The 26,753-nt window shown below is 39.7% G+C and overlaps 1 protein-coding gene across 1 annotated transcript in view; it reads left to right on the plus strand.

The window, feature by feature from the left end:
- The window catches only part of LOC149305238 (sphingosine-1-phosphate transporter MFSD2B-like), a 48,468-nt gene extending 21,793 nt beyond the window's left edge, over positions 1 to 26,675 (plus strand). Inside the window, exons 5-14 of the mRNA XM_089478041.1 lie at positions 1,153 to 1,231; positions 3,180 to 3,346; positions 6,470 to 6,560; positions 6,657 to 6,778; positions 7,611 to 7,694; positions 11,686 to 11,766; positions 16,367 to 16,476; positions 18,445 to 18,588; positions 21,073 to 21,249; positions 23,529 to 26,675. Coding sequence (XP_089334167.1) covers positions 1,153 to 1,231; positions 3,180 to 3,346; positions 6,470 to 6,560; positions 6,657 to 6,778; positions 7,611 to 7,694; positions 11,686 to 11,766; positions 16,367 to 16,476; positions 18,445 to 18,588; positions 21,073 to 21,249; positions 23,529 to 23,586 — 1,113 coding nt within the window. The 3' untranslated portion in view covers positions 23,587 to 26,675. The remainder of the gene's footprint in view (positions 1 to 1,152; positions 1,232 to 3,179; positions 3,347 to 6,469; positions 6,561 to 6,656; positions 6,779 to 7,610; positions 7,695 to 11,685; positions 11,767 to 16,366; positions 16,477 to 18,444; positions 18,589 to 21,072; positions 21,250 to 23,528) is intronic.
- The last annotated feature ends 78 nt before the right edge of the window (positions 26,676 to 26,753 follow it).

Below are 26,753 nucleotides of genomic sequence, written 5' to 3' on the forward strand. Positions count from 1 at the left end.
CATTATTTGAAGGTACACTCCACCCACATGAGATGCTATTGATTACTCAATGCAGATGTGGCTCAAAGTAAATAATACATGCTGTCCCCATATTTATGCCCTCCACCACTTTGTTCTTAATGTCTCCCATGTGCCTATTCAAGCTTTAGAGGGTTCATGCTTTCACAGTCCTATCAGCCTGTCTGCTGTTGCAAGAAAGACTCTGGGATTTTTCTGTGAGCCTTTTAATCTGAACAGATCTGTCCTTCAGCTAATATAGGATCCAGTGAACACAGCCTTTGGGCTAATGTACTTCAGGGCTGCTTGATTTTAACATTCAGTTCAATTTGTATTTCAATCTGTGCTATAATGTGGTAATAAATGCGGAATAATGCAATATAATTTTAAAAGACTAATGCCAATTGATGCCATTTCGGGTGTTTTTTTTTTTTTTGCTAAATAATGTTATAGCATTAAGACTATGGGGTTATATCATAATGTGATATTTCTTTAAGTAAAAACTTAATGTCTAGTAAAAAAATCCATAATAATATAAAAAAGATACACAATAAAAATGTAGATAAAAAACCCAAGTTGTGTCATAAAATGGTGCCCACTAGACGGATTATATTGAATGTGGCCTGAGCTTCAGATAGACCTTTCCACAAGAGCTGTTATACCCATTGGTATAGACAGAATGTGATAGGATACCATGGACTGCTAAAAAGACAAATAAAGGATCCTAGAGCAAATCAAGCTTGAACCCTCCTTAGAAGCCAAGATAATTAAACTGAGGCTGTCGTACTTCAGCCACATCATGAGAAAGCATGAATAACTAGAAAAGACAGTAATACTTTGTAATGCATAAGGAATATTGGCTTGTGTGAAATATTTTCCTGAGTGGGGTACATTTATTTCTATTGAAAGATATCCAAGCCACATTACTTTTCAAAGGTTTCCTAACTGCTGGTACATAATAGCCTTAACAAGTGATGCACTGAGATAAAATATAAGCACATCATCCATTTTAAAAACTCCTGTTTTTAAAAACTCAGCTGGATAGTACAAATTAATGGAAGCACAGTGATTAATGAATTGTTGTAAAAATAGGTGTATGAGTTGTTGCTTAAACTGATAATGATGGCGGTAGGTACTTATATATACTTTTTATAGGTGTTCCAGGTAGCATATTCTTCTCTCACCATGTCTGTCACCACAGACCAGAAGGATCGAGACTCTGTGACAGCTTACAGTGAGTGTGAAGAAGAGCTGCTTCACTTAAAGTCCTTTTGTCTGTAGAAATGTAACTATTTTCATTCCATTCCATAAGCAGAGCCAGCCCAACTGTTAGGCAAATTGAGGTGATCATCTCCAGCAGCAGATGTTTATTTTGCGGCCCTTTCACACTACACAGGTATATTCCACACTTTCCTGCCGTGGCTGCATTCTATGAAATCCTGCCATTTTGTAATTTCGGTGCCTCAAAAAACTATAAATCCTGGGATTCCATACCATTGAGCCATGGCGGTTAAAGCAGTATCAAACTGCATTAATTCTGTAGTGTGGCAACACTCTGAACTCAGATTCAGCTGTCATTCCAGCTGGCTTCTGGATGGAGAATAGAGAGGGGCAACCACCCAGTCCTTCACCTCAAAAAGCAAAGTGTTTTGAGCTGGCTTTTCCTAGTTCGATATCTGTCTCTTAATTTAACCAGGTGTGATCAATAGCCAAATATCTTTGTTGTTGTTAATATACAAGGTTATTAGTAATAACCTTTTAAAAACCCCACCTGAGTAGACAAGAGACAAGATAAGGTTCCGTTTCTCAAAACTCTGACTAACAACAGGAAAGGGTGTGCGTTAAGAACATGCAGAGTGTGTTGCAGATGACACTGTGACTTGGATTGGAAGGAAATTGCAGATGTGCACCAGGTGCATGGACAGAGGGGTGAAGCTCTTTTGCAATTCAGCATAGTCCTTTGCACCACATGGCACATTGCTTTAGAGGGCTCCCTGGTGTTTGAGAGGAGGGGGCTCGACAGCAGAAGGGGGAGACTAGTCTTGGCAAGCAGAACATGTAACAACAAACCATATCAATGCTAGCCTATGGGAGCATGTGCTACAATAGAACAATAGTCTTTCAAGGTATTCCTGCCCTTTGTTTTGTTTTGTTTTTTAAAAATCTCACATGTTTAGGTAATTTATTACTTATTATGGTGGTTTTCCACCACCCTTTCTTTTGGTATTTGAACGGCACTGCTTCTCAACCTTTCATGTTTTTAGTCTCACCAATCACTCTTATCAAAGAGTCTGAATTTCACCCTAATTGAACCTAACCCCCCAAGAAGAGATTATATTTTTCCTGATGTCTTGTTATATTATTAATGTAAATTGTAAGGTATAAACATACACTATTATTGTTGGGGGTATGCACAGACAAAATTAGTAATTCTGTTAGTGGCGGGAAATGGTAATGATACTGTTGATCATGAATGTTACTGCTCCAGTAACAGAAATATGAAAAAGAATAGAAATAAAAATTCAAAATTGCAGTATTGCTGTTGGAATAATTTCCATTGCCATCACTGAAAATCTTGGTCCCAGCTGGAGTACTTTTGTGTTCCACTGATGGTACATCTACCACAGGTAGAGAACCACTGCTGAATGGCATGTGGTATAAATTGTAAGCTTATGTTATGTCTCTCTGTGTGCACATGTCTTCAAGTCTTCTGTCAATTTATGGTTTGCTATTGTCATTCTACAGTACCTAGTATTCATTGGTGGTTCCCCTTCAAATACTAACCAGGTCTGGCCCTGCCAATCTGCCAAGATCAGAGGGAACCTAATGCCTTCTAGGCCCTCTTGAAATGTTATAGGAACATGTTATAGGAACACTGATGGCGCAGTGGTTAAATGCCTGTAGTGCAGCCACGCACTCAAAACCATAAGGTTGCAAGTTCAATACCAGAGAAAGGGCTCAAGCTCAACTCAGGCTTGCATCCTTCCAAGGTCACTAAAATGAATACCCAGATTGTTGGGGGCAGTTAGCTTACAGTTGTAAACTGCTTAGGGAGTGCTTAAGTGCACTGATAAACGGTATAGAAATGTACTTGCTATTGCTATTATAAACTACATCTGTGCTTCAGCAACTTTTACCCACAAATTCTAGGATTGCAGATGTTCTGTGTTTCCCCACTTTAGGAATGACATTTGAAATTTTGGGAACCTTGCTTGGAGCAGCGCTCCATGGACAAATAGTTGCCAGCACTCATGCCTCTGATCCCTGCAGCCACAATCATACCACAGAACATTTGTACCCTGCCCACCGACAAGAAAATATTTCCATCATCCAAGACTTATCTTTTGAAGTAAGTTGAAAAACTCTTGGAAGCCTTTTCAGGGTACCACATCTCCTTGTCCTACTGTGCAAATATGATGTTATCTTGATGGTAATGACATTCAAATAAGGACAGCCTGGGGTATTTCTTTGGTTCAGTCAGTGAAACATATTAGACAACATGTGTGTCATGCTTTTTGTCAGTGACCAAGAGGGAAAGAATCTAAGTGATATACTCTGGTTGTGAATAGATTGGCCCATTCAGGGGGACTGTTGGCATTCTCACTGAAATTCTCATGAATGTACATGAAACCCTAAGTCTAGCCCTCTGTACGCTGGGGTCAGGAAATGCAGGAAGTATACACGAAACCTTCTTTAGTTCTGACCACAGCAACATGCATTCCTATTAGATATCATAAAATATTCCACAACTCACTCCATTTGATAGTGTTGTCATTTTGGCAATCCCAATACAGGAGGGTTCAAAAGAAAATAAATTAGCAAAGTGGTTTCTACTCCACCACTGTTTTTGCTGGTTTCTTCCTGTAACCTTTTGTACTCTCCAGATAACAGGCAAAGACATTATTATTTAGCCTTCAGCTGTTAACTGGATATTAGCAGAAGTAGAATCATAAAGTTGGAAGAGACCGCAAGGGCCATCCAGTCCAACCCCCTGCCATGCAGAAAATCCAAATCAAAGCATCCCCAATGGATGGTCATCCAGCCTCTTGTTTAAAGACTTCTAAGGAAGGAGACTCCACCACTCTCCGAGGGAGTTTGTTCCACTGTTGAACAGCCCTGACTGTCAGGAAGTTCTTCCTAATGTTGAGGTGGAGTCTCTTTTCCTGTAGCTTGCATCCATTGCTCCGGGTCCTAGTCTCTGGAGCAGCAGAAAACAAACTAGATCCCTCCTCAATATGATATCCCTTCAAGTATTTAAACAGGGCTATCATATCACCCCTTAAATATCTTTTAATGTTTCTTGTTGTTGTGTGCCTTCAAGTCATTTCATACTTATGGTGATCCTAAGGTGAACCTATCACAGAGGGTTTTTTTTTGGCACAATTTGTTCAAAAGTTATTTGTCTTTGCCTTCCTCTGAGGCTGAGAGAGTGTGATTTGCCCAAAGTCAGTAAGAGGGTTTTTGGTGCTGATTGGAGATTTGAATCTTGGTCTCCAGAACCAAAGCCCATTAATGTGGTTTATTGTATTTTTATCCTCAGTATTATGTTTAAATGCTTTGGAAACTGTTTTAATTTGATTGCTTATTTCTTTTTTTAACAATAGTACAATGCATTGTTCTGCCAGTATTTTGTTTTAACTTACACTGTAAGCTGCTTTGGATCTCAAATAATTTTTCTCATCCACTAACCAGAAATCTTGAATTGTTGGCTTCCCTCCACCAACTAAGTCTCATAGCTCTCTCTGTCTTGGGTATCTATTGGAGATACTGTGAGCTGGCTACCCACACTACAGAAGAGACCGCAAAATTTCAAACAAAGCCCTAAGTTTATTGAAGATGTGTCAATAACAAGAATGCATGCATACTATAGAAGCAGCAAAATAATAAAACTGAATAGAATAGAAACAAGATACCTCAGGTGAACCCAGCTAGACTGACCCTATTTTAACTAATTGTCCATGGTCAGTTTCTATCCATTTGTTTCCCAGGGCTGCGTTCCCACTGTAATTTAAAGCTTATCAGGTTATATGCCCGTTGTTCCCATTTGAAACTGGTTCTGATCCTACTGTGATCGGTTCTAATCACGATGAAGTGAGGCAAATGCAAAAAACCCACTCTTTCCTGACACTAGTTCTTTGGCAGTTCTTTTGAAAAGAATCGATTCTGAAGCGTGTTAAACAAGTGGGAACAACGGATCTGAATTGCATCATTCTGGACTGGGAATGAGGCCTAGGGCTTAGAACATCAGCCATGAAGGAACTAGACAAGATCTTGAAGTATAAACACATATCATTGAATACTATAGTTCAGATTGTCCATGCCACTGAATTTCCAATTGCTATGTATGGTTGTGAAAGCTGGACCATGAAGAAAGCTGATAGGATGAAAATGAAATCATTTGAAATGTGGTGCTGGAGAAGAGTTCTACAGACACCATAGACTGCTAAAAAGACGAATAAATGAATCCTAAAGCAAATCAAGCCTGAACTCTCCCTAGAAGCCAAAATGACAAAACTGAGGAGCTTATCACATGAAATTTAAAACTGTCTCAAGTCTCTCAGGCTGCAGCCAGGATGCAGGATGGAGGCGGGGATTATTGCATGCTAAATCGCCGCCTAATATCACCCTGGGTTTCAGCCGCACTCCACCAGCACTTTTTAGAAGCCGGTAAGCTTCCAACTTCAAAAAAGTGCTCGCACAGTGCAGCTGGGACCTGGCTTGGATTAGGTGGCAATTTAGCATGCGATAACCCCTGTCTCCATCTCGCGTCCTGACTGCAGCCCAGGAGGCTCAAGACGGTTTTAAGGTCATGCGATAAGCTGCTGAGACTGTTGTACTTTGGCTGTATCATGCAAGGACATGACTCCTTAGAGAAATCAATAATGATTGGTAAGGTAGAAGGTAGTAGGAAAAAAGGAAGACTGCTTTCCAGGTAGATAAACTTAGTCAAAGAAGCCACAGGCCTGAATCTGCTAGTCCTGAGTAAGGCTTTTGAAGGTAGGTTGACTTAGAGGTCTCTCATTTATGGTATTGTCATATGTCAGAGTTGACTTGATGCCAGTTAACAACAACTGGTCACCAGCCAGATTCAGGTACTGCATGCAGGCAAGTTAGTACTATAGACTAGCAGAGAAAGGACTGTTTCATTTGCAGCCAGCAGAGAAACTATGCTGTTAGAAAAGAAAAGCCCTTCTCTATGCCAAGCAGAGAAATGCAGATCTCCACCCCTCCTTTACCAGACCCAATAGGCTACTAAAAATCTTTGCAGGCTATTAACTTTTGTGGACATATTTATAAGGCAGCTATTCAGTACATCACTTTTTATGCCTTTTGGGGGTTGTTGCTTTCTCAGTTTGTATTAAACTATGATGAGAGAAGCCATTGTTTCACTAATGTCTGAAATATACTTCTCTCCCGGCACTCCCACCTCCCCCTGGTGCCCTGCCATCCGTCTCCACCATTTTTTACAAAGAGAAAAGTCTACATGATTGCAGCAGGAACAATAGGAGGAATATACCTTCTCGGCATAGTTGCTCTTTTCTTTGGAGTGAAAGAAAAAGTTGGTGAGTAGTATCTTGAAAACTTATCAACATTTCACGACCCGTGTCCTGCTTTGAAAATGCAATATCACTTATACATGTGTATTCTACTCCTTATAGACCTATATGCCTTAAAAACATACAGAAAAATTTCTTTCTGTGAGGGACAGAGACTAGCATTGAAGCATGGACCTTATGTGAAGCTTGCAGGATCTTTTTTCCTGATCTCAACTGCTGTCCAGGTAATTCCAGTTTGTCAGAAATCTTTCAGCACCCTGCCTTGTACTGACTAGTGCTATGAAAGAATCCACAGTAGCTCTAATAAAGAAAAATGGCTGTTCGGTCCATTTGTTTGGGAAGAAAGGATGGGGTCTGAGTTCAACTATAGTGTTGTGGACTCTGGATTTGTGCTTCATGCCATAGCAACCTATGCAGCTGTAACTGCATAGTTACAGCTGTAAGTTGTGACCATTTTCTGACAAGCTCATTTGTTGTGTACTTGTGTATCAGGTTTGGCTTCCATCAGCCTGCATCAGCCTTTCATTACTAGGCCTGTAAAGGTGTTTTGCAATTCTTTCTTTGAAGTTATAGAAAAAATGTGACATCGTGAGGTATTAACAGAGAAAACACATTGAGGAGCCCTTTTCGTATCAAAGTATATGCAATTTAAAAAGAGAGCATCTTTTTAGTCAGAGGATTTTTCAGTAAAAACAGTTTTCAAAGAATGGTGGGAAATGTAAGCATTCACATTCTGATTGGTCTTTATTTCTAGTTATACTAGTTCACTAGTTGTACCTGTACGTGAACAGGTTTTGTTGTTTATTCAAACTGAAATTCAATTGTGTAATGCAAAAGGCAGGTGTAACTAGAAATTTTAATTAGGTTTCTAAGTAATACAGGCTTTGTTTTGCTGCAGATAAAAACATTTTAATTGCTATATCAACTTATTAGTATGCTCTCTTGTTAAGAGAATATTTGAATTCCAGACAGGAAACCTTCCCATTTGCTTCCTATTTGAACAGTGACTAATGTAACATGTTGTTCATGGTTTTCGTTTTGTCTTCATTTCACTAGCTTGAACAAGGAAACTTTGTCCTCTTTTGTATACATGCATCTGATCTTCACAACCACTTTCAGTACTTAGTGCTGACACTTTTGGTAAGTGTGTGGACAGAGCAGATCTTCTTTGTGAAGTGTGGTGCTGTTACAATCTAATTTTCATGAAACTGTAGCTATATCTAAATAAAGATTTATTTTGAATGTAGGGCAGTTTACTGTGCCATCTTATGCCTATTTACTTGAAGGAAATCTCAGTATGTTCCATGATATTCATTTCCAACTAAATGCGTTTTTTGAATTCTGGCTTTGAAATTCAAAGAAACACATTCATCCCAGCTCATCAATAGATCCAAAGATGACAATGTCCCCATGGTGAAACTTCTGCACTATATCATATTCACTATTCTTATTATCACCTAGCTTTCAACATCCACATTTTAATCGCAAACATCCACATCTCTGCATCTTTCTCAGAAAAATATTACTTTATCTTTTTAATAGATGGCACAACTACATTGCAAAAAGTACTCAGGTCTCACATGCAAAATTAATGGAAATTTCAACCATTAAAGCAGAGGGCTGACTTCTTTTCCTCATGTATCCTAGAATGCTGCTATATCATGTGCAAACATAGTCTAAGTTAAGCATTGTGAGGGAAGCTTACAGCTTAGTGAGCCACTAAGTCAAAGAAGAGATAAGCACTGATATCCTGCATCAGCTACTTAGCTGTAATAGGCAATGTTGTAAATAAGAAATGCATAACTTTGGTGTAAATAAGTAATGCATAACTAAGTAATGTCTTCTGGCCCAACCCTCCAAGTCCACCTTAACAATCAGCAGCCACATTGGGAAAAGGAGGTCTGTTCAGCTGGCAATCAGGGTACAAGAAGATTATGAGTGAGCAAGGCTGCAATGAGAGTAGTGTCTGCATGGGCCAGGATACTCTGGGAACAGCCAGGAGTATCCTGGTCCTAGGGCTCTCCCAACTTCCCCCATTACCTGGGTCCTCTGTTGTGATGCCAAGCAGTTGACCACACCTGTCCCCCCATGCCATGTGTAACTTTCCCTGAGGTCACAATGAGGTGCCTAGTCTTGATTGCATGGCTGGGCACTTCATTCTGATCTCAGAGTTGCATGGCTGGGCACTTCATTCTGATCTCAGAGCAAGTGATTAATGGTAATAGCGTGTGGTCTGGTGGTTCAGAGGGACATATTTTAAACATTTGCCCAGCACTACAATGGAGGGCACCAGCTCTGGAAGATCCAGAGCAAATAGCAATTTTTAAACACGATTTTAAGATGATTATACCCAGGGTTTGGTGCTAAATTGTCTGAACATGGTCCAGACTGTTTGCACCAAAATTGGAGATTGTGTCCTGTGTTGTTTGGACTCCCTGCCAAGTGCATTGTAAATGCATAAAGTTGGAAGAGGCCACAAGGACCATCTAGTCCAATCCCCTGCCATTCAAGAACTTACAATCAAAGCATGCCCAACCGATGGCCAGCCTGCCTCTACTTAAAGACCTCCAAGGAGGGAGACTCCACTACACTCTGAGGGAGTGTGTTCCACTGTCAAACAGCTTTTACTGTCAGGATATTCCCCCTAATGTTGAGGTGGAATCTTTTTTCCTATAGCTTGCATCCATTGTTCCATGTTCTAGTCTTTGGAGCAGTGGAAAACAAGCTTGCTTCATCCTCAATATGGCATCCCTTCAAATATTTAAACATGGCTATCATATCATCTCTTAACCTTCTTTTCTCCAGGCTAAACATACCCAGCTCCCTAAGTCTCTCCACATAGGGCCAGGTTTCCAGACCTTCCACCATTTTAGTCACCTTCTGGACACTCCCCAGCCTGTCAACATCCTTTTTGAATTGTGGTGCCCAAAACTGGACACAGTATTCCAGGTGAGGCCTGATCAAAGCAGAATAGAGTGGCACTATTACTTCCCTTGAAGCGGACGGAGGGTGGGAGGCTATTTTATTTAGCCCATGCAGACAGAATTGCAGTAGGGGCTCTATTTCTGATTGTTGCAACCTCATTAACTGCTGAGAGGAGGCTGGAATCATCCTTTTGCACCCTAATCACCTGTTGAACACATCTCCATTGCTTAATGCAGTGCAGGCTGTTGAGGTAGGTTTGAGGGAGTACAGCGGGTCAGTGGTATCTTCTGGAGTTTAGGTCCAGGAACCCCTGTGGATATCAAAATCTGTGGGTGCTCAAGTCCCATTATATACAAAGCTCTGTAGTAAAATGATGTCCCTTATATAAAATGACAAGATCAAAGTTTGCTTTTTGATTTTTTAAAAAAATATTTTCAAGCCATGGATGACTGAATCCATGGATAAAGAATCCGTTCATACAGAGGGCTGACTGTATTTATGATTATGACAATAGTGCCACAATCCTGAATATATAGTATTACTGAATACAGAGTGGTTACAGATCCATAACTCTTGGTTATGAATAAATAAGTGCAGTACAGGATGTTAGTATCCTTGGATTTTGTTTGTCTATCTGTTTGTTGTGTGGGTGGCCAAGCTACATTTTTAAAATAAAGAAGGACAACAGTACTGTCATCACAATAAGATTCTCCCCACAACATTATCTCAGACTGGCTCCATCCTTCTTGAGTTTCCAGCAGGCAGCCAAGATAATAATGTTTCATGTGCCTCTTTGGTTGTTAAATCAGGGCAGCATTTTTCTGATAGATTTAATTGCTTTAAAAACTGTTTTAGTCAGTTTTTACAGAAAGTTTTAAATGGTCTACATCTTTTCTTTAATTTACTATACATAGCCTTTATAGCCCTGGTAGCCTGAGAGGGAGTTAATTAATCAATCCTACCCTCCCAAGAAATTTCTGAAAATGCAACTCCTTTTTTGTGGTCTAAACCTTCATGGGGCACCAGTAGAAAAGATGCAGGAGGTGCGTATTGCACTGGATGACACCCAGAAGAGGAATGACACCCAGTTGGACCATCCTTCTGATTCCCAGCTGCTCTGACCCCATGCTTCCTCTTCAAGGAAAAAGCCTGGGACAGAGGAGGAGGAGAGCATGTGCGCCCTTGCAGGCTGCTCCATCGCAGGCTCTTTCTCTGGAAAGGAAGCTCTGAGACAATGCCTGGAGGGCCAACATGCTGCCACCACCCCCCAACATGCCACCAGCTTCCCCTCAGCAGCCCACTCCCACACCAAGTGACACCGAGCATGGGCTCGCCACTGGATTAGAATCTACTTTTTCAGAAGCATGAATATAGCTGAGAACAGTTATTCACCAAGAGCCACTGGCAAACATAAAACAAGACCGTTTCCCTACATGATAGCTCAACTCTGGGCAACATGTGGCCTGAAGGCTGTATTCCATTCCAACACTATTTTTGTGGCTCTCAAATTCACAAAAAGGAATGAATACCACTAAGGTTCAGTAGTGACTTGGAAAAGCAAATTAAATAGGAATTCCAAATTTAATTTTGATCGGTGTTGTCACCAAAGAACAGCTAGCATCAGTATGACAATTTTTGGTATGGAATTTGTGAATCCAGATTAGTATGTATTTAGGGATGGTTAGCTTTTTCATTATAGTCTGGGCAGATCAACAGCAATTTTATTTTTGTGCCAGACATCACTACTTCTTTCAGGTATGTATGAAAGGCTAGTTCTGTCCTGGAGGCAAAGATTAATTGGAGGGGGAAATCTCATTTATGTCATCACAAGGTTTTCTGTACAGTATACATGTTTCTCACAATTTATTTATTTATGCTATTTATTTGGCCTCGGATCATGCCAAACCAAGGGATACCAGAGGACAATTAACATGTGACCAGTACAATAAATGATTGGTAGTCAGGATTTGGAAAGATGTGAAATTCACTTAATTTGATTTGCTTTTGGATTGCTAGCTGTCCAATCACTTTTTCTGCCCCATTTTTAATGAATTTACGTGAAGGAAGCACTTCATATTCTATCTAGAGATTGTGTTGAACTCTTAATATTCTGCCTAGGGGTTGTATTTCTTTATCTGCTTAGCTATTATTTTAGCCACTATAAAACACACTTCTTCACTGACATGACTTTCCACATTGTACATAGGTGTCAGCAACAGTGAGCATACCATTCTGGCAATGGAGTTTGAAGACAGAAGGCAAAAAATATACAGCATATAGGATATCGGTAAGTAAGTAAGACACTGCATTTAACATTGGGTGGGGAGATGGGGATGGCAAAACTCCAAATAAATTTTGAAAGTTGTAAGACTTTTCCCTTCTACCTTTTGTGCATCATATCCCAGCCTGCTCAATACCGTATAGTCACTATCCCCAGTTTCTGCTTTTCATCCAGAGCCATCTGCTGCTTGTATTCTTTCTTTTTCAAATGGGCCTGGGTGCTGCTTCACATTATTCCCTGAGCTGTGCCCTGCTTAGGCTGGTAGAGTAACTAAAATGCAATGAAAGGTAAGAGACTGCTTCTGAGAACACAACACTCTGGTGGTGTTTGCAAAGGCCAGAATACTCCAGGAACAGCCTGGAGTATTCTGGCCCGGGAAACTGCCCAAAATTCCCCTGTTACTTGGGCACTCTGTTGTGATGCCAGGTGCTGGTCACATGTTCATACTGCTATGCCACCTGTTGCTGCCACTACTACAATGTTGTCTTCATTCTGCAGTCAGAATGAGGTGCCCAGCATCAGTCACATGGTTGGGTGCCCCTTTCTGATCTGACAATGAGCGACGTGTGGCAACGCCAGGCAGCACAGGAGACACATTGTAAACAGAGATGTAAAATTTCTGGCAATTTTGAAGTCATAGGGAAAATAAACATTTTTCCCAGCGGGGGAGGGGGGTTGATGGAGAAAAATTGAAATGTTCAGAAAAATTGCAAAAATGCAACATTAGCACTTTTTACAGTTTGATAGTCACTCTCTTACTTCAGGAACATAAAATATGGCTATATACAATTTGATTTGGCATAAATTTATCACAATTAGTATAGTAAAATACAGTATATTCAAACAGTTATTACAAATTGAATATACTTTTATTTTTTAAAACTTTTTTTATTTGCAACAATGAAGTAATACTTTGCTGAACTCTTTGGTTTTACTAGTTTATGTTGAGCAGGCAAATAAATAAATAAATAAAAACCCCAGAAGAAACCATCCACATTAGTAACAGAAAATTATTTATATTTCCTCTCTACAGTATCAAAGAGGCATAAAGTACCCATTCCCTTAAAAAGAATTGAGGGTGGGGGAGTGTGTGGACAGGAAGAAGAACTAAGATTCAGTTAATAGGCATGAAATTTAATCAGATTCATCATCCAAGCTCTGAGCTGCATCCACACTGCAGAAATATTTCAGTTTGACACAACTTTAACTGTCATGGCTCAATGCTAGGGAACCCTGGGAATTGTCGTTTGTTGTGGTACCAGAACACTCTGACAGAGGCTAGATGTCTTATAAAGCTACACTTCCCAGAATTCCATAGCACTAAGTGGTGTCAAACTATATTATTTCTGCAGTGTGGATGCAGTCTCAGTTTCAGTCTCTGCTTCTGCTTTGTTATGTTTGTCATCATCACAGTTACGGACTTCTAAAAACCGAAGGTGTACCCAGATTAAAAGAAGCTTCTCTACCCTTTCACATGTCAATTTATTTCTTGATTTCATGTGAGTGTTTCCAGACATAGGACAGATTTTTTTTCACTGCCTCCTAAAGGAAGAAATGCATCTTGCTCGTGCATTAGAGAGTTCAGTTTGTAACCTAGGACTTGTCTTCATTCAGTGCACAGACAGTAGAATAACCTGATACTGTACATAGTTTTTAGAAATGATTTGGAGAATATATGAACACCTTGTCTTAAAGATTTTATTCATCATGCTAAAATGAAACATCCCATAATCTGTTTTCTTCCTTTTTTCAATTTTTCCATTATTTTTTTTTTGGGGGGGGGGGAGGAAACAAAAAAAAGGCTTCAGGAAAAAACAACAACAATTTTTTTCTGAATTCTTCCATTTTTTTCCTGAGCCTTCCCATCTCTAATTGTAAATGACTATCCAACATGGAAGATCTGGAGCAATCAGTGAGTTGTTTTAAACCATTTTAAGGCAGATGTTGTGGCAAGTTCAGTGCTGAACTGGCTGGACATTGTCCCAGCAATTTGCACCAGAGTGGAGGATTGGGCCCTGCATCATTCGGACCCCTTGCCATGGGAATGGGGAGAAGACAATGTTTTGGCCCATGTAAACTAGACCTCTGTCCTGTAGCCTTCAGAAATTGTTGCTTTTAAACCAGCATTTTGAATTCACTGATGCCATTGCTTCAGGTCCTAGCTTCGGGGATCAGTTATTAGCCTTACTTACAATTAACGTAGGTGATGTCAAATTTTGTGGCTTAGTTGATGTAAGGAAAAAAATCGCGATGAGAATAATCGCACTTGGCCTTTCTGTAGTTTTTGTACATTTGATTTTCATTAAATCAGAGACTCTTGATTCCCTAAAGCCTTGCTCTGTATTCCTTAACCAATTTCTCCTTTTCCACATACTTCTGCTGCTTAGCATACCATGTAATTGCTCGCCCAAATGAGTTAATTATACAGTCTCTTCATATTGGCAGCTTCTGAACTGTGTCAGGAAGGAAAATGCTTTATCAGTGCAAATTGTCTATTACAGTTAATGGGAAGACCAAGAGCAAGAGCTCTCTAAAACCGTTTGCCTGCGGATAACTAGAAATACTCATATCAGTGCTAGGTTTCTTTCGTGTCTTTTCTGCTTACGCTACTAAAGCTTCTGAGAGCATTAGTTTGAGCTTGTCCTCTTTTGGATCATATTCCTTACTAGAAAATCCCATTTTGTGGTAGTATTGGTTTATCCATTTCTAGATACTTTGGCTTCCAAGCGGACAGTGCTATTTGCAGAGCTTAATCTTGCTTACAGGTGCATTACAATCTTGTATTGTTGGAGTGCTCTCTTGTGGCGAAACAATGGCTTCTGTTGCTGAGCACTACAGACTAATTCAAGTGTTAAGTGTGCTCTTTTGCTCTGAACAGAATATGCTGATTCTATAGGGAGAGGGCTGTCTAGCTGAACACGTGCTGCTTAAATGTTTAGGAACGGTAGGCAGGGCTGCATAATATGGGAGTATGGACCTGAAATGCATGGTTCATGCAAACCTGTAAGAAATTCTAGAATTGGGAAGATTTGGTAATACAGTGTTGACATGACTGGCAGATTCTTTCCTAGAGAGATACTGATATCTTTGAAGGTGCTGTGTATTTGTTCTGCATTATGACAAAGGTATGATCACTAGGTGAGACAGACACAATTACTGCAGAAATGCCATGACAACACAGGAGTTTCCTTGCAGATAACACACAGGGGTTGGATCCAGAGTATACCCTGGTGGTGCAGTGGTTAAATGTCTGTACTGCAGCCACTCACTCATAAACCATAAGGTTGTGAGTTCAGTACCAGCTAGGGGCTCAGGGTCGACTCAACCTTGCATCCTTTCGTAGGTCGCTAAAATGAGTACCCAGCTTGTTGGGGGCAATTAGCTTACACATTGTAAACTGTTTAGGGATTGCTTAAGTGCACTGATAAGCGGTATAGAAATGTATTTGCTATAGCAATTGCTCTCGCTACCTTCCATGAGTAGAAGGACTCCAGCAGACTATTCGTGGAAGCTGTTTTCAAAGAGACAGCAGTGTTAGTCTGTTTTGGCATAAAAAGGAAAGCAAGGTGGAATCTAGCAGCACTTTTAAGCCAACTGATTTATTTTGGTATGTTTATAGAAGGTGCCTTCACTTGATCTGCGGGAGTTCTTGCTGCTCCATAGCTCACTCCATTTAGATCCTTTCACTTCACTTGAACATTTTCAGAGCCTTGCAGGGGCCACTGTGGAAATGGAGGCAAGGATTTCAGCTTCCACCAGCCCAGTTGCACAAGTCTCTGGATGGATCCATAGCATCATCTGTGTACCATAGATAACACCCCCATCTTCGATATTCCTATACTGGTGCCTTGTTACCTAAAGATTATTTACTGAAATCACTGATATAGGAACAGAGGTTGTGTGTGGTGTTTAAAGTGCAGACCCATCATGGAGGACTGAAGGAGAGGGAAAAGATTTTGACTATGGTAATAGTTTCTCTCTCATCCAGCTCTCCTTAGGGCAGGAAATATCTGAAAGCAGACATTAGCCATCAGTTATCAGTTCTAAAAATCATTCATGTTAAATAATCACACTACTTTCTGTTAGACCATCTCCTATTGTCTTTTTTTGTTTGTTCATGTGCTTGTGTGTGCTTAGCAATCACATTATTTTAAAACATTAGAATGTATAAATCAAGAAATATTTTAGTCACGAGTACTTTCTTCCAATCTAGAATTCATAGTAGCTTGACATCATTTTAACTGTCATGGCTACTTGCTATAGAATCCTGGGATTTGTGGTTTGTTGTGGCACCATAGCTCTCTGAAAGAAGAGGCTAAAATATCTCACAAAACTACCAGTTCCAAAATTCCATAGCACTGAGCTATGGCAGTTAAAGTAGTGTCAAACTGGATTATTTCTGTAGTGCAGATGCAGCCATAATTGAAAATGTTAACCTTGTCATGGATGGTGTATTCATCAGGCAAGAAGTTTAATCACTAGAACTCATCTAATATTGTAACCTCAGTAAGGGTTATAGCACTGAACTGTGTTACAAAAGGCCTTTTGCTCCGTGCTAGAAAGGAGTCTTTTAGCTCTTCCTCACTCCAATTTCCTTTTCTTCCAGGCGTTGATTTCTGTTGCAGTCATCCTTGTGATGTTCCCAAATCCATTCATCGCCTACCCAGTGGCTGTGATATCTGGGGCGTGCATTGCGGCAGCTATGCTGTTGCCATGGTAGGACAGTCTTGTATCTGAGTGTGCACATGTACCAGGTGGATATGAGTGGTTCTCATAACTTACAAGAAATATTTGGTACTTATGTGAGACATAAGAGTCTTTATAGCATCTATAATATTAGCTTGCCCAAACCATTTAAGAAAGGGAGACCATGTAGAAAACTCACTACCTCCCAGGGCAAAACGGTCAGAAATTGTTCATCTGTAAGAACAGCAATTTATGTCTGAAAAGTGAAACTATGTGAGTCTCAAGCAATAAAACTTCTCCTTGTTACTTATATATGCAAATATTCCTGATTTAATGATGCTGAAACTGCTGAAGGCAAAACATGAGACTGTAAAATCTTCATTGGTTGAAATCCACATTTAATTTTAGATCAAGTGGGTGAGAGCTATCTAAAGACACAAAGTAACTTCTAGAATTTGGTCTGGAAGTCACCTTTTCATCTCTGAATTATGAAAATATAGACAGTTTCTTTAAGAACTTTCTTGGCAACTGTGAAAAACGTAGGCCTCATGTGCATTGCAGAAATAATACGCTTTGAGACAACTTTAATTGGCATGGCTCAATGCTGTAGAATTCTGGGTTTGTAGTTTTTAGGGCACCAGAACTGACAGAGAAGGTTGAAATACATTCCATAGCACTGAGTCATGGCAGTTAAAGCGGTATCAAACGCCGTGCAGACAAGGCCTTAGAATAATTCAAAATAAGGGCATTTTTACACCATGCAATTGTAGCAGTTTGATTCCACTCTAGCTACCATGGCTGCAACCTATAGAATCGTGGGATTTAAAGTTTGGTCAGAGGCATCAGAGGAGCTCCCTGGCAGAAGATTCTAAATGCTCGTTCTTGAACAGCAAATCCCAGGAATCTATAGGATGTTGGTATGGCTGTTAAATAAATGAGTTGCATGAAAAGGTCCCAAGTGTAGTCTTGCATATCTGCAGCTTGCTGCTATCCCTTGGGTTTTCCTAACAATATTATAACAGTGGCCATCCTGTATAGTATGAGAATCCAGCTTCATATACTAGAAGGATCATTTTTCATGCTATATTTTCTGGTATAGGTGGATGAACATTATGAACAGAATGTGAGGATACATCAACATCTTCTGGGGTAGCCAGGGGCAACTGTAGTGTGTCTGTTGTTGCAAAGACTAACAAATGCATTTGGGCATTGACTACAGCCCATGTGATTAAATGCACAAATGGACTTTCCCCCCTCTTAGTCCTCACTTTAATACCCCTGTGGCATATTAAAACTATTCTGAAAATGTCAGGAATCCCTAAAATTGAAATCAGTTATATCATGCTGAGAATGTAGCTCTGTGCCCTGAGCTGCCTCTTCCACCTGGGAAAGGACCATAGGAATCATAGAATAAACAAATATGTAATACTGTAATGAGTTTTGACAGGCGGGAGACCAAAGAGCTGTTCAAAGTGAGGAAATTATTTCCTCTCGATTTGCCTTTGTGTTGTTGGTCTTTTAAGCAGTCAGAATTACCTGTCGGTGCTTTGAGAAATGACTGTATGATCAGAAGTAGAGACGTTTGGAATCTCTCTCAAGTAATAGCTTGAAAGGCTCTATAAATTTATGTTATTGGTGCTGATTAGAAAAGTCCTCCAGGGGAATATGCTACATTCATTCATATTAGCTGTTGTTCTGGGTAACACTAAGCTATTGGCAGAAGTAATGCAGTTTGATGTTAATAGAAAAAAAGGTGCTTATACCTGAAGAGCAAATTTCTGCCAAATAGATAACTGATTAATACAGGATACCTTTAACACCTGATCTAATTAGTTTGCTAATCCTCTGTGTTTTATTTAAAACTGGTAAGTAATATTGTGTTCAGTTATCATGCCACAGAATGTGACAATGTTTTTAAAATGTATTTATTATTAAATGCCATGATGCTTTCCAGAAATATATAACAAAGATGTGTATTTTATTTTATTTTTATTACAGGTCCATGTTGCCTGATGTTGTTGACCACTTTCAAGTGCAGAATCCTCAATTAAGAGGACATGAAACTATTTTCTATACTTCATACATTCTTTTAACCAAGATATCCTCTGGGCTTGCACTGGGAATTTCATCCTTTACTCTGGAGTGAGTGGCTTTTTTTTCGTTCCCTGAACTAGGTCATTATGAACATGTTACTCTGGTCATTTGGTTCTCTTGTAATCTTTAACATTTCAAAATTGACAAATGTTTTCGAACGAGCCCCGAGTCACTGCTGATTAAGAGTGGGTAAAGGTTGCAGGTTCTGCAGGTTGAAATCAAACTTGAGCCCTCAGTTTCCCTTCAAAAAATGTCAAAGAATAGGAAACTGCTTTCTAAAGTTAATGTGAAGATGCATAAGCAAATTAGAATATGCTAAATGGTAAATTTCAACTCCCCAAACAACAACCATCAGGGAATAGTAGTGGTTTAAGTGTTGGGCTAGGACTCTAGGAGACCAGGGTGTGAATCCTCATGCAGCCATGGAGAGACCTTGGGCATGTCACACATCCAAGAGGAAGACATTGGCAAATCTCCTCTAGATAAACCTTGCCAAGAAAATCCTAGGATAGTGATAATGGTCCAACATAAGTTAGAGTTGACTTGAAGGCACCTAGCAACAATAACAGTAACAATGTGGTAAATAAATGTAAAAATTAGCAAATAGCAGATAAATGAGGTAAAGCCTTGTCTGCAGAAATAATACAGTCTGGACTGCTTGAACTGCCATGGTTTGGTGCTATGGAATTCTGGGATTTGTAGTTTTTTGAAATAGTTAGCCTTCTCTGTCTGAAAGTTCCGGTACAACAAATTACAAATCTTAGTTTTGTAGGATGGAGCCATGGCAGTTAAAGCAGTATGAAACAGTACTATTTCTGTAATGCAGATTAGATCTCAGTTTAATGTAACCCACCTCAATCCTCCGGGGTGAGGTGGGCTTTAAATTATTATTATTATTATTATTATTATTATTATTATTTAAAATTCAGAAACATCCAAGTCTAGTCTGGTAAACATTTTCCCAGTTCTGCTTTCGTAGAGTACACTGAGAAAATATCTTATAAAAGTTATTTCCGAGGTAAAGATTTGGTGTAAAGTAAAAAATCACTAGTTTGCCATCAAGATCTAAGTGCTAAGTGATTAAAAAGCAGCTAAGAATATTTCTTGAGGTAAAGGTACAGTGCGCTCGCGCCATATGCGGGCGTGTCATACGCGGCCTTGAGCATACGCGCTCAAGGGGCGGGGCGGAAGGGGCGGCACGTCCCATTCAATTGAATGGGCGCGCGCGCCCATTGCGCCCCGCGCCGCCACGCACGATCCCCATTGTTTCCAATGGGGCTCGAGCATAGGCGGAATTCGCCTTACGCGGAGGGATCCGGAACGGATCCCCCGCGTAAGGCGAGGACGGACTGTATTGGGTATTAGTAGGGAAATACAGCTAGAATGCCTCCAAAGAAAGTAGAGGAATCAGATCTGGTTGGAGAATAAGTGATGACTAGCCTTGACACTTCCATATCTGAATCTCAGGAGAGTGTGGAAATTTGGAAAATGAAAGAGAAAATTGAAATGGCCAGGATAAAAAAGGAAAATGAGAGGCTGTTAAAAGAAAAGAAACTTGAAAAGGAAAGAATGAAAATGAAAGAAAATAAAAATACTCATGACAGAGAAATACATGACATAGAAATGAAGACCTGGGAGTTAATGATCAGTTTAGAATCTAGAGTTATTCATATTGTCAAAAATAAAATGGTTTCCCTCTATATGATGTGAAAAGATTCTGTTACTGGAGGTAATCTTGAATCATATATAGCCAGTTTTGAACAAGCTTGTGATGATATGGAGTTAAAAGACAAAGAGCTTGATATGATTAGGCTTGAATTAAAAGAACTAAAACATAAAAAAGAATTAAAGGAAAAATATGAAGGAGAGTTAAGAGAACTGAAATATCAGAGAGAGAGAAAAGAAAAAGAGTGGCAGTATGAGAGGGAATTAAGAAAAAAGAATATGAGACACAGCTAAGAGAAATACAGCTTAAAGAATAGTTGAGGGAACTGAAGCAGAGCAAAGATTGATTAGAAAGGGGATATGAGGAAAAGATAACAGAAATTAAAACACATTATAGTGATAAGAAACTCCCTGAAAACTGGGAAGCCCCAAATGAAAGACCTGGTGCTGCAGTCTCTTGTGTCTCCCTTTTTGTGGATGGAGATGTATATTGATCGCTTCCAATCTGTTGGCCATCATTTTGTTTTCCATATCTGTTGACTCTGTCAATGTGGATTGCAGCAGTTCAATTGGAATATCATCAAGTTGTGATCTGTTTTTCGCTATTTCTCTTACTGCAGTTTCCACCTTGCTTTTTAGAATTTGGGGTTCATCTTCATATGGTTCTTCGTTCTATGTGTCCTTCATTTTGTCATCTTGTTTGTATAATTCTTCTGTATATTTCATGCAATGTCTTTTTATTCCTTCCTGGTCTTGAATTAGGTTATTTTTTTTTTTGTCATAGAGCATCCTGGTCCTTGGTTTGAATTTTCCTTTGATTTCCTAGATCTTGATTGCAATGGTAATAACTGTGTACATTTTTCATAGTCTTGCAGGTTACAAATCAGGAATATGCAAACAGTCCAGCAGTGTTGTTACCATGCTGAAAACCTTGATTGCTGTAGTTCCATCCATTATCATTATTTTAGGCTTATTTATACTCTATTTCTATCCAATCACCGAGAAGAGTCGAGAAGAAACAAAATATGCTCTTGAAAATCTAAGGTAAATTTGTAGCACTAGTTGAATTGTCCCAGCATTTACTACAGGATGTACATGTTACACTCTGGAGTTTATCACACTGGCTCAGGAACGGGCCCATTGCGTGCTAAAAAGGGGACATTCTGGGGACGGAATGGGCCTCAGAATGCATCTTACCGCATGGAGAAATACCACAGCTGCCGCCGGGTGTTCCAATCGCGTCCCCACTCCGTTCCAGGGGACGCGATTTGGGAGAACTGTTCCCAAGTGTTCTCAGAAGTCGCGCCCCCTGGAACGGAGCGGGGACGCGATTGGAACACCCGGCGGCAGTTGTGGCGTTCCTCCGTGCGGTAAGATGCGTTCTGGGGCCCGTTCCTGGGCCAGTGTGATAAACTCCTATGATTTATAGTCTGAGTTACACTGAGGTAGACCATTTGTTCCATACCATGATTTGTTTTTAGTTATTTTAATGTTATGTTGTAAGTTGCCTTTGCTTCCATATTGAGAGAAAGACAGGATATAAATAAAATGAAGTAAAATAAGTAATTATAACCTCTGGCACTACCTTTTCAGTTTCAGGAAACAAAGTTTCACTTAAGAAGGGGTACATATGATTCTGCCAATTCCATTTCAGCTTGCTTGTGCAAAACTGTAAAGAGAAGAGTCCCTTCAGTGTGTGGAGATTCTCTAAAGGAACAAGAACAATTGCTCATATAGAGAGCCTCTACAGATAATACATGTCTCTCCTTTGTGGATATGTAAAAAATGTAATGAAAATGGAAGAGTTAGGACTGAATGACTGAATAGAGCTGGGTCCCATTCTAACTCTTCAGTGCACAATAATAGAGAAGTTTGGGATTCCACACTTGCAAAGTGCATAAACTAAAACCCCATCCCAGTGATGGTGAAACTTTTAGAGGCTGAGTGCCCAAGTCAAAAGGTACTTTGGCACTGGATAGGTGCTGGGGACAGGACCTCCGCCTTCTGGGGCAGGACTTCTTGGGTGGGACTTCATTCCTCTGTACCATCCCCAGCCTCCAGTTCCCTCTAGAAAGGCAACTGGAGGCTGGGGAGTCGGGAAGGAGGAGGAACAGGTACGTGCCTCTTTGTTCTCCTCTCCCTATCCCATGCTGGGGGGAATGTCATTGCATGCTATCTCTGGCACACATGCCATTGGTTCGCCATCATGGCCCTATCCTAATAAGTATTGTATTCTTTCTATAGACCCCTGTTTTGGGCTTTGGTGGGTGTTATTGCACAGCATTTTTGCAGCATTGCAGAGTATGGGAGCTACCTCTCTTGAGGAGATCAATAGTTAGTTACGTTCCCAAGGAATGAGATACTACCTGATCGTGGCAGGATTCTGATTAATATATTTTTTAATGAGAGCCAACATTCTGAATTACACTTAGAATTATTTTTCAGGAAGTCAGTCTCTGTTTAAACCAACTGAAAAAGTCAACATTTCTTAGTCCTCTGAACAACCACATTCTGCCACAGGAACAGTAGGTATAATAAATGGCAATAGTCAGGCCCAAAGGTGTCAAAACATTGGTCGGTAGTTACCTAGGCTGTAATTCTGTGTCACCTACTAAGCTATGTAACCACTTTAGTGACATGGCTAAATAGCCTAACCCCTCCAATCCTTACTTACTGGGCAGCAGTTGCTGCAAACAATAGGGTCTGTTTCCTTGTCAGTCGAGAAGCATCTTACTGAGAGTTTCCACCACCCTCCTGGGAGTGATCTCTGGTGTGACAGTCAAAAGCAGAGTCCCTTTCACAATGCCTCTTGTACAAAAGATTACTTGTAGGTCTGTGTGTAGAAAGGTCAGCTAGCTGTGTCCCAGATAACAAGAGAACAGGCTCCTGTTGCTGACAATTGCTGCTGCCTGGTGAGGACTGGGGGACTTTCACAGTCCCTACATATGTCCTAATCTAGTGAACATAGTGAATAGTGAATATCTAGGTTATGCATTTATAATTGCCTTAGTGAATTCTGGCTCCAGTCCCTAACCTCTCCATAAAGGTTTTTGATGGTGTATATTGTCACCATCAAAACTAAGCATTTCTAGATGTGAAGCATAAAAAAGGCTGGAGCCAGATTCTGTAGCTGGCCATTTCCATGGAGAGTGAAAGATGAGCAAAGACATGTCCAACTGTTTCTCTGTAGCTGGATGCACTGCAGCGGACCTCCAGAATCACTAATAGGACATCAGCCATCATATACTGAGCCTAGAACTTATAGTGCAAGCCATAGAAACAATGTCTCTTCATACAGGATTACTTTGCATTTTTCAAAACAGGAGGAAATATCCAAGCATTCACAGTCTCCCAGAAAATGAAGAAGACTTATCATTGTGAAAGCATCAAGAGAAAAAGCTGGTTGTAACAGTAACTTGATCTAGTGGTCCCACTTAGTGGAATGAAGGCTTTATTTTATCCCATTTCAAGCTTTGTCTCAAGTCATGTTATATTAATTCAAAACATGTTCATCTGGAACATTTGAACAAGTCTGCTTAGACCTTGTATGTGTAAAATATTGTATTGCCATATTGTTCTGAAGCTCTGGAAGATCTGTTTGAAAGATGGAATTAACAGTGTTTTGCCTACAGTTACATTATATGGAGGATTGTTAATTGCTACAAATCTACGCCTTGGAATGAATCATGCCAAGTGGGTAGAGCTCCTTAAAAATATTGATGAAATTTAAAAGAACAGATCTTGTTTTCCATAAGGTCATACGATTTCTTTTGTTAACAGATAACCCTGTCATCATCATGTTAACCGATTTAGAGGAATCTAAAATATTTTGAAAAATTATTCTCTAACCTACCCACCCTTGGAAGTTTCAACATTTTCATGTTCTTGAAATGTGGTCGTGCCATCTTCATATGTAAGGGTGAGAATAAAACAAGACCTATGCAGTGCACTTTAGGTTAAAGGGGTCCATGAGCAAAAATGAATGCCAAATGTGGATGTAATGAACCACTTGCTTTCTAGCTGCATTTTAAGTTGAGCCTTAGAAGTTTACAACTGAAGAAAGCAGCATTTAACTTGGATGATCCAAAGCTAAGAGCTCTGAGTTCAAACCCATGTTCTTATAAAATGCCTGTGACTTTTACAGCAAGCGAAGACTTCATTGATCTGAGGATAATATTGTTGAGTGTGACCTCTCAAAAGTCCAAAGTTCAAGCATTTGTTGCTCTATGGCATAACTGCTGTGGCATGAACTAGTTTCATGCAAGCATTTCTATCTTTGCACAATTAAGGGTGCGTGGAGAGGAAGCAGAGGATGAGCAATGATCTTCCAGGCTTTTGAACTGCACAGACAGCTTATGGAAATGGAGCAGGCACCTTGCTGCAGGCTCTCTCCAACTGTTAATGGGTGACAGAGACAGTAATGGAGGAAGAAAGTGAGTTCCTTTTTGTTTCCTTTCCACACAGTCTCAGTTGCACAAAGAAACACTTAGTAAACAGTGTAATCGTGTATAAGATGGGAGGTAATTTACTAAACAGTAGCCCATGAAGCCAAAAATGGGATTCTTCCAAGTACTATTATTACTGGAACAATCCAATGTTTGAAAGAACAAAGACTTTCAGGTGTCATTGCATGAAGATTTTAGGTCTCTTCACAGTATCCAGTAGCTCACGAGTATCATAGGACAGGTGGCTGATCTGTACATAGAAGATGCTTATGTGCAAATGTTTTTTTAGAAATACAGTCTTCATGTGCAATGCTATATATGCAATCCCGATTTTCATAATTACATTTGCCAAACAATGTGCATGAGCCTTTTGTGTGCTTGAAATGGAAGCAGTTGATTATTTGTGCACATGGCATATTGACTACATTGCCTCTCAGAACGCGTAGTCATGCTGCTTCCATAATTTCCATCCAGTGCAATTTCACTTATTTACACAAGGTGATAAATACTCTGGTCCTGTTTTGTAAGTAAAAGGTCACTGAAACAGTCAAATAGATGCCAAACAAGGGCAGGTTGTTCAATGTCATCTTTCTCTCCTTCTGGCAATGGAAACTGGCTCTCCAGTTAGATCATTACTGACCTAAAAAGCTTACATGTTGTGGGGAATCAAATTGACAAAGAAATATTTAGGACATGGCAAATGTTCAACCCAGCACTGAACAAATGTGAGCCAGCATGGTGTAGTGGTTCAAGCTCTGAAGATCAAGTTTATTTACCCGCTTGGCCATGGAAACCCACTGGATGACCTTAGGCAAGTCACAGACTGTCAGCCCCAGGAAACCCTGTTATAGGTTGGTCACCATAAGCTGGAAATGACTTATAGGCACATAACAACATAAAACTTAAATTACCTCAATCCACTGCCAGCAAGAAAACATTTGTGGTATTTCAGTAATGGAGAGCAGGTTCTCTTAGATTGACCTGTACAAAAATATCTCAAATGCTAGAATAAAATATTTTAGGCTAAACTGTATATTTGAAAATGGGGGAAAAGTTTATTTTTATTAATGAATTAAATATATATTTTTATAAAATGTAAATTTTAAAAAGCAAAGCTAGGGCTGGAAACAATTATTAATACTTAGCTGCACTGGGAACAACTCCTTCGCTAGTTTAAATGAAATGGAAATGCTGCAGGAGCCAATCAGTATCCTTAATGTACTATAAATATCCTCTAGGGGTTGTGCCCTAATAAATCATTTAAATTATACATGTACAAGAGCAATATCAAGGATGCATTTCCACAAAATAAATTACAGAATTACTTAAATTATCATCTATCTACACAGTTATTGAAGTGGAAGTCATTTATTACTTTAGAGTCAGAAGAAAGGCTGCTAGAATATATGTGTATGTTTAAAGGCAGCATTTAAACGATGTGGCTTAATTTTGTCCTAGAGAACTCAATCACATCCCTCCTCTTTCCTAGCCCTGCTGAAGAATTACAGAAGCCTTTACCAAAGACTAAATCAGGACTCTCCAAATGTTTGGTATTTCAGTTCCATAATCCCTTACCACTGACCATACTGAGTGGGACTGATGGGATTGACATTCAAAACATCTGAGCAGCTAACTTTTATTACAAAACCAATTTGCCCTTTGGAATCAGAACATAAAGCCATAATTTCAGTTGCTAGACCTGACTGGAGCCAACCCCCTGAATCAAACAGAACTTCACAAGTTACATTTCATTGTTTCACTTGGTCTCATCTAGTTAGGAATAATGACTGCACACAGGCCAAAAAGAGCCCCGGTACAAGGAAGCGGATATAATAACCTGTGATCTTGGTCCAAATTTCATATTTAATATTAAATGCTTTCTTTTTTACAGATAATCACATTGTTATACTTGACATTTTTACACATTTACCCATTTAAAAGATAGTCCAGGTCATTTGCTAATGCAATGTTTGTAATATGTTCATTTGGTGTATGTTCAATAAACCAACAAAATAAACCATCTAATTTGGCTGCATTTGATCTTTTTTCTCTGTTGACACATCTGGGGAACCCTATCCAGTTGTTTCATTTTCATCCATATGT

Source organism: Sceloporus occidentalis, unplaced genomic scaffold (genome assembly GCF_023333645.1).
Source record: "Sceloporus occidentalis isolate IW3139 unplaced genomic scaffold, rSceOcc1.0.p SCAF_12, whole genome shotgun sequence".
Lineage (NCBI taxonomy): Eukaryota > Metazoa > Chordata > Lepidosauria > Squamata > Phrynosomatidae > Sceloporus > Sceloporus occidentalis.